The following is a 13,179-nucleotide window of genomic DNA, read 5'->3' on the forward strand; positions in this document are numbered from 1 at the left end:
CTACATATCACACTGTAAAATGCTTGCATGGGAGAGTAATAATAGCAAATCAACCAGTAAAACGTTGTAGCCAAAAATTGTTGTAATTCCTCATACTATACTTAGGTGTGTTGGAGGAGGGTGTTGTAGGGTTGGATACAGAAATGGGTAAAAGAATAGTTGGGCTGGTCTTGAGGCCAACTGAAGGACTGATTGAGTTAGCCAGTGGTGGTCTAGACAATGTTCAAAAGTCTTATCATATTTATAAAACTGAGAATTTTAAAAATGTTACATTTCACTGGATATGGCTGTTGAAGAATGTGAGGAAGCTAAGAAATTGAGGGCAGAGTTGCAAAGATGAAGATCTCAGGGTGAACAAAATCTTGTGATTCGACGAGGCAAGATTATTATTAACACTCGCAACCCATCACCAACTTTAAACACCCACTATCCATCACCAATCTCAACATCTAATTGACTAGACTTCCGCAAGATAGGTACTTTATACAAATGCCAACTAAGCATTAAATAAGAAGGAAGATTTACTAGTGATAATAAGTGTTGATAAACCTGATCCTATACCCCTGTTACAATTGGCGATTCCTGGATACAATTTTTATGTAAACTTTGATTACAATACAACAAATTTGGGTAAATCAGGTCAGAGAGGTACGTATTATTGTATATTTTTCTACTATATTAACTACAAAGCAGGTTTTATTTTCGAACAGAGTATTTGAGGAGTATCTTTTGGCTGAGGTTATTTTACCCGATAATGCGTCCCTTACTCTTGGAGGTATATATAGAAGTCCCAGTGCTAATAAGGCTGAAAGTACAGAACTGCTTATTGATTTTATCCAAAAAGTGTGTGACAGACATCCATCACATTTGATGGAGATTTTGATATTAACTGGGAGACTTTTACCGTGAACACTTCTAGTTCTGGTCCTAAGTCTTCTGAAGACTTTTTGGAGATATTATCTACACACTTGTACGCTACACCAACATGTGTCTGAGCCAACATGATTTAAACATGGAGTATCACCATCTTTGTTGGACTTAGTGATAACTAATGAAGAGGGTATGATTAGTGATTTGTCTGATTTACCACCGTTAGGCAAAAGTGACCATTTATCCTTACAGTTTACTTTCAATTTAACAACGCCTAATGAAAACCTAAAATATACTAGATTTAACCTTAATGCTGGAGATTACAACTCTCTCAGGGCTCAGGTAGCTGGTATAGATTGTGAAGGAATGTTGAATATGACTATGGATAAAACTTGGGAATATTTCTATGCTACATTTGATGCAGCTATCAAAAGTTCTGTCCCATTATCTAGTGTAAGACCCAAGTTTAGAAATGTTTATACAAACAGAGAAGTTCTTCGACTAAGGAAAAAGAAAATGATGCTGTGGAGAAATTATTGTAAAACTCATTGTACCTTGGATTATCATAGATTCGCTAGAGCGTGCAAAAAATGAACTTTGCAGTATGATACGCAACCTGAAAAGTGATTATGAAGAAAGTTTGGCAAATAAAATTAAGAGCAATCCTAAAGCATTCTGGAAATATGTCAACTCCAAACTAAAAACTACGTTACCTGTGGATACTTTGAGGACCAGTGATGATGGTGAAGCTATTTCTAACCAAGAAAAGGCTGATACCCTCAATGAATATTTTTCAAGTGTATTCACTCAGGAAGATCTGAATAATATTCCCTCCTTCCCTGATGTATTTAAAGGAACACCAATGACTGATCTTCAAGTCTCAGAGGATGGTATATACAACAAGCTGTGTAACTTAGATGTTAATAAATCACCTGGTCCTGATGGCTGGCATCCTCACTTTTTCAAGGAAGCAGCTTTTGAGTTAACCAAATATTTGTCAATATTGTTCCAAAAGTCTTTGGACACTAACTCACTTCCGAGTATGTGGAAGATAGCAGATGTAGTTCCAGTGTTTAAAAAAGGTGACCGAAAACTTCCAGACCAATCAGTTTAACACCTCTGGTTTGTAAAATTCTGGAATTAGTGATAAGAGATAAATTATTTGTGTACTTGTTTAGAAATAATCTGTTAACCAACCAACAACATGGTTTTGTGCCAAAACGTTCATGTGTAACACAACTTCTCACAGCTCTGCAATACTGGACAGATTCCTTAGAGAAGGGTACCCCTGTGGATATAGTCTATTTAGACTTCAGTAAAGCTTTTGACTCAGTGCCACATGAAAGACTACTTCTAAAACTAAAAGCATATGGTATACAGGGCAATATCCTAGAATGGATAAGATCGTTTCTCTCTGAAAGAAAACAAGCTGTAGTAGTTAATGGTGTTAAGTCAGTTACTAACAATGTTCTTAATGGAGTACCCCAAGGATCAGTGATGGGCCCTCTCTTGTTTTTAATCTATATTAATGACCTCCCAAGTGTGATAACATCTCCAGCATTGTTGTTTGCAAACGATGTCAAGATGTATCGTCCAATTGTTAACCAGCAAAGTTCTATGCAACTGCAACAAGATCTTTTATTATTAAAGGAGCGGTCTAAGAAGTGGCTACTTAACTTTAATATAGCAAAAACAGTGATCATGCATTTGGGGAACACTAACCAGTGTTCGTATACATATTTCATGGATGGTCAACCATTACAAGTTGTGTCTGAGCATAAAGACTTAGGAATAATCAATTATAATTGATTCTAATTTGAAATTTCATAGTCAAACAACTGCTGTTGCAAACAAAGCTAACCGTATTTTAGGACTTATCAAAAGGACATTCAACTCGCTAAACATCAGATCACTTCCTATACTTTACATATCTCTAGTAAGACCAGTGATGGAGTATGCCAATGTTGTTTGTGGACCGAATTAAATTGGTGACTGTCAGATGTTGGAAAAGGTACAAAGAAGAGCTACAAAATGTATTCCAGAATGTTTTGATTTAGAATATGGTGATCGTATAAGTACTTTAAATCTTCCTTCACTATCTTACCGAAGACATCGTGCAGATATGTTGATGGTGTACAATATTTTACGTGGCAGTGTCAGCTTACAGTCTGAAATGTTTTTTCACCAACAATTGTCTAGTGTAACAAGAGGACACAGTCTCAAATTGATCAAGCCACATGCACAAAGATCTGTTCGAAGTAATTTCTTCTCTATAAGATCAATAAATGCTTGGAATAATCTATCTAAAGAAGTAGTGTCAACTAACTCTGTAAACAACTTTAAGATTTTATTTGATAATTATCATCTCTAATGATTATTTCTTTTTGTACATGAGCAGGACTCACAAGCTTATGCCTTTTTTCCTGTAATAATAATATAAATAATGTTAATAGGACTACATCACCAAATGTGACTGTCTCTGGGAAAACTTATTGCCCATTTAAAAGTATGGGGAAATTCCAGTTTTAAATACTCAGAGTGTTGTAGCTTGCCAATGGTGGTAGCTACATGTACCAAATTTTCACACCTTTTACAACAATTTATTACCAAGTTTCCCACCATTTTTAAACTGAGGTTGACTGTATCAGGTGAGCTCTAAAAGGGGTGGAAGGCAGGCAAGATGCTGTTTAAAAATTGAAGAGGAACGTGTTGGGATGAATTAGGCCAAGAAATGGGTCATTCAGGGCTCAATGCTGGCTAAAATGAAAGGAAATTTACAGTACAGGTCATTATCCAGTACCACAGAGCTGCTGTGCATCCACACACAGCCATCTCCTGGTTGGCCAGGGCTCCATCAAAGCCCCTAGACCACTCGTAAGGCTCGCCACTGTGCTTGAAAAAAGCAGACCACTTTACCCTGGTTGACTGTGACAGTGAAATTTGATAGTGCAATCATAAAGCTCTGTGAAAAATCAAACTTCCTGTCTTGGGTGATAACACCGGTTTTCGCAGATCCAGTCACAAATTATGTTCAACTTGTCCCACTGAGACCACCAAGATTCATTGATAAAGTTGGGGTAACCTGCAAATGACCAAACAGTTACTATAGTAACTTATACATCTTACAGGTACTGATTCAGAAGGGAGATGTGACATAATGGACACACTAATTAGATAGAAGCCTGCAACACACACTGTTTACTGTGTATGCATAATTGGGTTGTAGTTAACACATGTATTAACACATTATTTTATTAATAGGTAAACACAGTTGTTTTTGTAATATACTTACTAACACTTTTGTGAACATGTGTATCTATATGTATGGGTGTACATGTGTATCTCTGAGTTTTATCACACTATTCATTTTCTGACAAAGAAGGTATTTAGCTACCAAACGTACAAATGAATATGCTACTACAAGTGCTAACTTGCAGATTTGTTTGCACTCAAGTTGTCCTAGCAAACAGCTTCATCACTGCTGACTGCAGCAGGGCAAATATTTTCAGACAGTTCAGTGGTGGAGTAGTTGATTTCTTGTCCACTTCAACAACTACCGTAAGTATAGACTGTGCAGGTGCCTTGCACCGCTTATCATCCATGGCAGAAAGTTATCCCAACTTGCTAGCTCGTTATCTTAACTTGTGGGGCAAACCCTCCTGTTCTCATGACAGCTTTGTTCCAGAAAATATAGGAACCGTGACATATATTGGTGATTATGATGGTTGTGTTGGACTGACAGACACTCAGCTGGGTGATGTGAGCTATTGTATTTATGACATGGAAATGAGTGTTTTTACTGGTGCACCATCACGTGACTTGGTGTCATCTGTACCAATTAAAGTGGGTGTTTGTCATCCTACATTATGTTCAGCAGAAGATTTTGCTATTGTGTTATCCCATATTGACTTCAATAGTGATGGAGTGTCCCTGGTTGGTGGAATTGGTGATGGAGCGGTCAGTGTTACTATTGACAGTAAAGGATTATCTTCATGTCCTGTGGTTGATGTGAATTATGATGTCATTACGAGACTGACATTAATAGTATGTGGAGTACTGTGTGGTTTAGTGGTAGTGGGTACCCTACTGGACTACTTCATCATGAGAGATGAAAACGGTCGTGTGAAAAGTGATGAAGTCCTTCATGTAGGTTCTACTGAATTGTTTACATCATTTTCTTTGGTAAAGAATATGCCATTTGTGCTTACAACAAAACCATCATCAACATCATTGAAAGCAGTTGGAGGGATTCGTGTAATTTCTATGTTTTGGATTATTGCTAACCATACATGGCAAGCAGTAAACATGTACAATGAGAATGTTATTAACAAGTCAGCTGCTTCTAGTAAAGTCAAGCAGTTTAGTTTTCAGCCAATTATTAATGTCACGTTTGCTGTAGAAACGTTTATCCTACTGGGTGGACTATTGACTGCTTACGCGGCATTCATGGACATGGAGAGACATGGAAAGTTCAGGACTTCTTACTATTACATTTACTGGTTTTTCAGGATTTCTTCATTGTACTACTTATTCATTTTTGTGGCAATCAAGGTCATTCCCAAGCTGGGATCAGGGCCTGTGTACAACTGGCGGCTACTGTCATACGACACATGTCAGCAATACTGGTGGACTAACATATTGTACATTAATAACATCGTCCCGGTCTTGTCCTGTCTTGGTCACACATGGTACATGGCACTTGACATGCAGTTCTTTATCGTCTCTCCATTATTTGTAGTACTGCTGTATAAGAACAAAAGAATTGGTCTCAGTGTTATAGCTGTGGTGATGATAGCTTCTGTGACCATTGTTGGAGTGATCACAGCTGTTAACAAACATAATGCTAACTTGTTTGCAGATCCTGATTTTGTCAGTAATATTAAGTACCTCTACTGCAAACCTTACTTTAGAATTAATGCTTACTTGATTGGAATAGTTCTCGGCTACATCCTGCACAAGAAGTACACGTTTCCAGTATCAAGCTTGCAAAGCTTTGTGTCTGTGATACTACCTGCACTACTTTGCCTCCCTGTGATATATAGTACATATCAAATATGGCACAACCATCCATTTAGTGAACTTGAAAATTTGTTGTACCAAATGTTCAGTAGAACAGTTTGGAGTGTTGGAATAGCTATCATAATTTATAGCTGCAACCAATACAGTGATGGGCTTATACAAAAATCAGCTAATAGAGTTCTGTCTTGGAATGGCTGGGATCCACTTGTCAAGCTAACATTTGCAGCTTACCTAATCCATTATGTGGTGCTGGACTATATAATGGGAACAATGCGTACATCCTATGTGTTCAGTGATCATGTGTATATGGTCATGTTCATGACTGCCACAATCATATCATATTCCATAGCAGTACTAATGACCCTGTGTGTGGAGCTACCAATAATTAATATTGTCAAGTTGCTGTTCGAGGCTGCAGGAATCCAGCCACGTGAAAAACTGTGTAGTTAATTATTGTCAACATTTTTGGTTTCATAGAATCATTCACATTCTTTCATGTGCAGCTGTAGTCTTGGTTGTTGTATAACACAGTATAAATATTGTAAATCAATTTAAATTTAATGAATACCTAACTAATTATCATACTGATCACATGATGGTTTCATAGCAACAAGAATTCATTATAATATGTGTACTTCACAGTATTCATAACTGTATATTAATGAGATGTATAAATCAATAATTTTTGTATTGTATTACATAATGGTGCATGGGGCATTGATCAGTGTTTAATGCAACTCTACTGATGAGAGAACTACAGTTGATAGGTGTTGAATACAAGTAACTAGAAAGGTCGGCCATGCAGAAATGCATAATTTAAGAGTAGTTTTTCAGTTTCACGATAGTAGTAATTACAATTACAATAATACTTGCTTCATTGGCTATGCGCATTCAGGAAGATCATGTCACTGGCGACTATGGTCACTATAAGAAATGGAGTATTTTGCACAGCTTGGCAGATAGCTAGTTACCGATGAGAATCATGCAGCATTGAAGAAACAGGACTCTTCATGTTGACAACCATTATGTCATTGGTGTGTGCATCACATGCAAAGCAAAGCAATTTTTTTTTTAGTTTTTGACTGACTTTACATAGACCACCATGTGACCTTAATTAAGCACCGCGTGAAAATAAATTGCTGCAGTTCTTTTTACCTTTTTGATATAAATTACCAAATAAAAAAAAAAAATTAAAAAGTTAGTCTCGTGCCCAGCCGGGCTCGAGCTACTGCGCATTAGCGCGAGCCCGGTTGGGCACGAGACTATTTTTTGTACGCGCGTTTTCTACTCCTTAAATCCAAGTGAGAAATCATGGAGGCGATCAACATACGAGGAATCCCGGTTCACTTTCCGTTAAATCCCTACCCGTGTCAAATCAGTTACATGGAAAGAGTGATACTAGCGCTGGAAAAGGTACGGCGTGTTAATAACATCGGATACTATACGTATTTTGCTTCACCCCACCGGATATTAGGTATATTTGTGTTTCTTCACTTTGCAGGAAAAAAATGCTATATTAGAGTCCCCTACTGGCACGGGAAAGACGTTGTGTTTATTGTGTGCCACTTTAGCTTGGAGGGAACACCAAAAAAGGAATAGAGTTGTACAAGAGCCTCCAACTTCACCAGAAGATGAACCTTGTAACTGGGGCCACCAGCAACCTAACATAGGTTTGTTGTCTGTATGTGTGTTTGTCACATGCCAGCTGGTGTGTGTACCCTTAGCAGCAGACGCCATGAGCAGTACATCAGCTTTCAGCAAAGGAGTATTAACACCCCTACACTCCAATCTTTTGCAGAAAAACCAATATTAATAATTTGTCTTTTATTATTTACCAAAGAATTTGGCTGCTCAGTACTTGCTTAAGAACACCTTTGGTTGTTTAAAGATTGCTTGCATCGATTTAGAACCATTATTATTATCAGGAGTTCATAATATAGTATATTATGAACTCTTGTTATTATTATTAACACTTTACAGTGACCAGCACTGAAGGTCTGACAGCAACATGCGCTGTAATCTTAAGATTACCTAACCTAATTTCAAGAACTTAGACTTAATGACTTGACTTAGTGACTGATAAGGTGTAACAGAAAAGGGGCCAAAGTAAGGAAAAAAATCCCTCCAACCCCAGGATTCAAACTGCAGGCAGTCTTCCTCATGAATTTTCTTCCTTAAACCTAAAGTATTTATTATTAACATTTTACAGTGACCAGCACCGAAGGTCTGACAGCAACATATGCTGCAGCCCATTAGAACCATCGATTAGAGTGGTTGCTTGTGGTACTGTAGAGTACAGAAGTTGTATGACCAAGAGTTCATAATATAGTAATGTGAGCTCTTGCTATGACTCTTTGGTTAAATGTTAAATTGAGATGGTTTTATTTAGAGGATATGGTCCCGAAGGTGATTTACGCATCACGGACTCATTCACAATTATCACAAGTCATTCGAGAACTGAAGAACACTATATACAAGTAAGTCATGACGTCCACACAATTATCACTGACTCACTGTGTGCTACACAAGAGGATTTTAGCGGCCTTGTCCCATAAGCAAGGTAGTGGTTGTTAAATATTACCTTATTGGGATGGGAACGTTGCAGCAGTGAAACCTCTTTTTGGTGACCACCTCTCTATTATATGGACTGTTATAGTTAACAGCTCACGTACAGTACAATGTGGTGATGTCATTATGATAGGTTTGCATATGAGCATTTGTCAATATGAGGCCAGACTTTAACTCCGCTTTGTTTCTTTATGAACTTATCTTGACTGTCTACTTTTCATTATTGCATTTGGGTATGTTTATCAAACTGCCAGCCAGTTAATTGTGAAATTTATTTTACTGGGACTTACATTTTCTCGTTAACAGAATTTTTTTGACATTAACCATAATACTTGAAGTATGTATTGTAGGTTATGAACAAGTCACCCCCGAACATATGTGACATCACCATTACAATTCCCAACTATTAAGATGTATGTAGGTCCTGTACTTTGTATGACCTTCCTGTTGGGTCCATCAATGAGACCATATTACAATATATTTGTTGACCCTGAAGATGACAAGATTACTTCATGGGCAATTACTCAAAACCTTCACTGTGCTTTGATTGATTGGTCCTAAATTTCCTCTCAGTCCTGATGGTGTATACTGTCTTGATAAAAGGGAAATGGGTAAAAAAAAAATTGCTTTTGTCTGTTTCTTAGTCCTCGTGTAGCCATCATTGGATCAAGAGACCAGCTGTGTGTTCATCCTGAAGTCAGTAGCAAAGAGAACAATGCTGAAAAGGTACACGTGCTGGTAATTCAGACATGGGGCCAAGTACATTTAAAAGTACTTAAGTACAGTACAAGTACTTTTGAATTTTCCAAGTACAAGTACTCCTGCAGCAATCAAGAGAGTACTTAAGTAAAGTACAAGTACTTTTGAATTTTCCAAGTACAAGTACTCCTGCAGCAATCAAGAGAATACTTAAGTAAGGTACAAGTACATGCTGGAAGTACTTACGTGAAGTACAAGTATATTTTGCTGTAGTAAAATATACACTGTGTTCAGTGTATTGTAGTATGTAAGTGTGCCTAGGGGGGTTGATACTTTCAGGTTTTTGTCAACCATTCTCTCTCTTAAACTCTTAAAATACTCTGACTGGAACAGCAGCATTGTTTTTGTTTGCCAGAATGCTATGACATCATTAATCGTGGCAACATGATACATAGTAAGGTTGGGGAAGGTAGTAGAAGAATTGCAAGAAGTTGTAAACTGCACCTTCATACAATTTGTTATTCTCATTGTACACAAACTACGTACAATGTTTGCAGTACTTACAAGTACTAAAAAAGTACTTTAAGTACTCAAGTACATACAAGTACTTAGTGAAGTACTTGAGTATAAGTACAAGTACATTGGGGAAATTAAAAAGTATTTAAGTAATTTCAAATCTGTACTTAAGTATAAGTACTCATGTACTTGGCCCCATGTCTGGCTGGTATGAATTGTTTTACTGTTGTGTTATTCCATGCTGGTTTCAGATTCACTTGTGCCGTGCTAAGATTAATTCCGAATCCTGTTCATATTACAAAAACTTTACTCGTAAGTTGACATAATTATAATATGAAGCATAAACTATCTCTCATGGCCTAAGTGTGTCTTAGCATTACCTTGTTAGATAGTGACTTTTTAAGCAGGTGAATATATACATTAGGCAGGTCACTTTGACACACTAAGGAATTTCATGTTGGCTGGTTTAGACTAGTGCTGAAACAATTATTCGGTTATTTGACTATTCGATTGCATGACACTATTCAATTCATTAACACACTATTCGTTAGCACTTTATACACTGTACTCATATGGAAAAGCCAGCCTTGAAACTTATGATTGTGAATGAAGCGATGCTGTAAAAATTCTATTTTAGAAAAGATAGAAATAGCTCTTTGGCTTTACCTTGCTCCCTAACAAAAGGTTTCAGTATTTATTCAATAGAAGTATATGGTTAAAGAATAATCATATATTCGGTCGTTTTGTTTGCAACTATTTGAATAGTAAAATCTGCTTTTCGTTTCAGCACTACTTTGGACAGGTGACCTTATTACTGTACACAGTGACCTTATTACACAGTGACCTTATTACATAGTGACCTTATTACATAGTGATTACATTTGGCAGGTCATGCATACACTAATGACACATTACCGGTTTTTATGTTGGCTGGTTTCGAGATGACAGTGACCATGCAGGTTTCACTATGCAATGGTGTAAACAGTGACCGTGTCTTATACATTTTGTGATGCTTACGTATTGTAATTGTTTTTTTTACTTCAGTTCAGTTTGGTGGTGATAAGACTATTCCCAATTCCACTATGGACATTGAAGATTTGGTACAAAACGGACGTCAGTCACGGTCAGTTTTGTTGGACGTTGTATATTGTTTAATAACTTCTGGAAACTTTTTCTGTAGCTTCTGTCCTTATTTTCTGAGTAGAAAAATGTCTAAGTCAGCAGACCTTATTTTTATGCCTTACAACTACATAATTGATCGCAAGGTTTGTATATGTGTGTGTGTGTGTGTGTGTGTGTGTGCGTGCGTGCGTGCGTGCGTGCGTGTGTGTGTATGTACTATGTATGTGTGTGTGTGTGTGTGTGTGTGTGTGTGTGTGTGTGTGTGTGTGTGTGTGTGTGTGTATAGTATGTTTGCATTCACTTGAACTCGTCAATGCAGTAATTAGCTATGAATTTCAAATTTGCACCTTTAGGAAGCCCATGAAAATCCACACAAATGGGCACCTAAACCACCTTGTTGTACAACAAGACAAAAGCTACAAATTGTCCTGTACATTGTTATTGGACACCCAGCTAGCAGGTTGACCACATGGTGCAGTAAATATATTTGTGGTAAACCCAAAGAAGCCAGATCATAGTTTTCCGATGGACATTTTGGTACTGTCTACCCACTAGTTGATCTAATTTACAAACCTTTTGATTTCTATTCAACTATACGCAAACAGAGGAGGCACAATGGTGCCATCGAAAAGAATTCATGTTAATTGCATACTTAGAAAATTTTATATTGCAAAAAAGTAACGCCTTGACAGACTTTGAAGGATTTTAAGACTTCTTGGACTCTTCTTGCTTCATTTTCAACAGTACTATCCTCCCTGGTGGCTACTTATCTCCATTTCGTAAGTGCAGTTATTTATCGCATGACAAAGTCTCCAATAGACTGTGTACCATATAGAGGGAAACTTTGGCAGGGGAACACTTTGGCGAATTTGGCGATTCACTACAAATTCGCCAAAGTTTAACCTGACAATTACTCATAGCACCTGAGAATAGCATCTATGTAGATTGAACTCAAATTTGCCAAAGTCTATTTCGCCAAATTTAATTTAACTTGCTATTCGCCAAAGTTTCCCTCTATATGGTATATTGAAGTCAGGCCATCAGGATTGATTACACCACTGAATTTAGCATAAGAAAAGCTTTCAATTAGTACTAGCATTACCCTAGTAGGTTCTCTGTATAAACCATATGGCTCATGTAAACTGTGTTGTACCTCCTCTGGGACATACTATAGTGTAAGCAACTTGTATGCTTAAATTTACTGAGCAGCAGTTTCAGCACCAAGAGATTATAATAAGTGTATTGTTTTCTTTATTTCCTGTAGCTGCGTAGGGTCCATGGCATCGACCTAGACAATGTCATTCTCATTCTTGATGAGGCACACAATGTGGTAAGGGTCTCTCTTGTAGTACATGATTTAGGGAAGTGGTGTCAAAGGTCTTGGGTAGTATGCAGAGGTTAAGGTTCTTCTGCACCCCACACTGTTCTATTAGAATAGATGTGTGGAGTAGAGTAGGTGTTGTCCTTTGATTATTTGTTCAATAAATTGTCAGTGCTAGGATTTTGTGAATACTGAAAAGCTTGTTTTGAAATACAAAATTGCCTCGTGTGAGATCCTATTAAGGGAGAAAAATTATGATTGTCATTTATAAAATCCCTAAAATAGCTCAGCATACTATGTTAAAATTTTCAGAGTTGGGGGGGTAACTAGTTACTTTATAAAGTAGGGCTGAAACAATCAGTTTTTTAGTATTTGAGTACTCTCTAGAGTTAATGATCGAGTACTCACGAATACTAGCTACTTTTAGTCATACCCATTTGACATGTTTTGTACCAGCCTTAAAACAGTTTACAACTTTTCAAGTAACAACAATGATACACACATTGTATTATAGTACTGATGTTAGTGTTCCTGACAAAAAATTATGCATTATGCTCTACAGCCTTCATTGTGTCACTCCCTGATGACAAATACATCATGTGAGCTGGGTCGTGTGATCTTAACGAGTACTCGAGTACCAATTTTACTATCTGAGTACCAAAATCCTTAACAGGTACTCACTGAGTATTAGTATTTGTTTCAGCCCTATTATAAAGTTACTAGTAAATATAACTAGTTACTTGCTAAGAACTATCCCAACTCTGAAAAACTTTATTTCTCAAATTGTCTGCATTCATTTTGTCTTCAGCCAAAAGCTTGTGAAGAAGCTGAGTCTTTTGAGATCAGCAGTAAACACATCTCACTGTGTATAGCTGACCTGAAGTATCTGTTTGACAAGATAAAAGAGAAGCGGTCAGAATATATTGATGAAGGTTAGGCAGTAAATTAAATGTGTTAACTCACTCACTGTATGCACTGTGTAAGCACACGCACACGCACACACATACACTACACGCGCATACTATATCAGGGGCGGCGGAAAAAGGGGGCTGCAGCTCCTGTGA

At 37.3% G+C, this 13,179-nt stretch overlaps 2 protein-coding genes across 3 annotated transcripts in view; both read left to right on the forward strand.

The window, feature by feature from the left end:
- Nucleotides 1–124: 124 nt before the first annotated feature.
- On the forward strand, nucleotides 125–6,546 carry LOC136267710 (nose resistant to fluoxetine protein 6-like). The gene has a single exon (XM_066062859.1). The coding sequence runs from the start codon at nucleotides 4,276–4,278 to the stop codon at nucleotides 6,337–6,339; it is 2,064 nt and encodes a 687-aa protein (XP_065918931.1). The 5' UTR covers nucleotides 125–4,275; the 3' UTR covers nucleotides 6,340–6,546.
- A 563-nt stretch (nucleotides 6,547–7,109) lies between these two features.
- The window catches only part of LOC136265873 (regulator of telomere elongation helicase 1-like), a 29,669-nt gene continuing 23,599 nt past the window's right edge, over nucleotides 7,110–13,179 (forward strand). The window contains exons 1-9 of one of the 2 annotated variants that reach the window (XM_066060811.1): nucleotides 7,110–7,302; nucleotides 7,391–7,559; nucleotides 8,279–8,366; nucleotides 9,102–9,183; nucleotides 9,924–9,984; nucleotides 10,717–10,795; nucleotides 10,853–10,937; nucleotides 12,059–12,124; nucleotides 12,924–13,047. In XM_066060811.1, the coding sequence (XP_065916883.1) occupies nucleotides 7,201–7,302; nucleotides 7,391–7,559; nucleotides 8,279–8,366; nucleotides 9,102–9,183; nucleotides 9,924–9,984; nucleotides 10,717–10,795; nucleotides 10,853–10,937; nucleotides 12,059–12,124; nucleotides 12,924–13,047 (856 nt within the window). In that variant the 5' untranslated portion in view covers nucleotides 7,110–7,200. The remainder of the gene's footprint in view (nucleotides 7,303–7,390; nucleotides 7,560–8,278; nucleotides 8,367–9,101; nucleotides 9,184–9,923; nucleotides 9,985–10,716; nucleotides 10,796–10,852; nucleotides 10,938–12,058; nucleotides 12,125–12,923; nucleotides 13,048–13,179) is intronic. The other variant, XM_066060810.1, reaches the window with a different exon arrangement.

Source organism: Dysidea avara, chromosome 9, assembly GCF_963678975.1.
Source record: "Dysidea avara chromosome 9, odDysAvar1.4, whole genome shotgun sequence".
NCBI classification, from domain to species: domain Eukaryota; kingdom Metazoa; phylum Porifera; class Demospongiae; order Dictyoceratida; family Dysideidae; genus Dysidea; species Dysidea avara.

Bases quoted from the DNA above. Each gene is read 5' to 3' on its own strand.
- LOC136267710 (XM_066062859.1), top strand. From the start codon at position 4,276: ATGAATATGCTACTACAAGTGCTAACTTGCAGATTTGTTTGCACTCAA.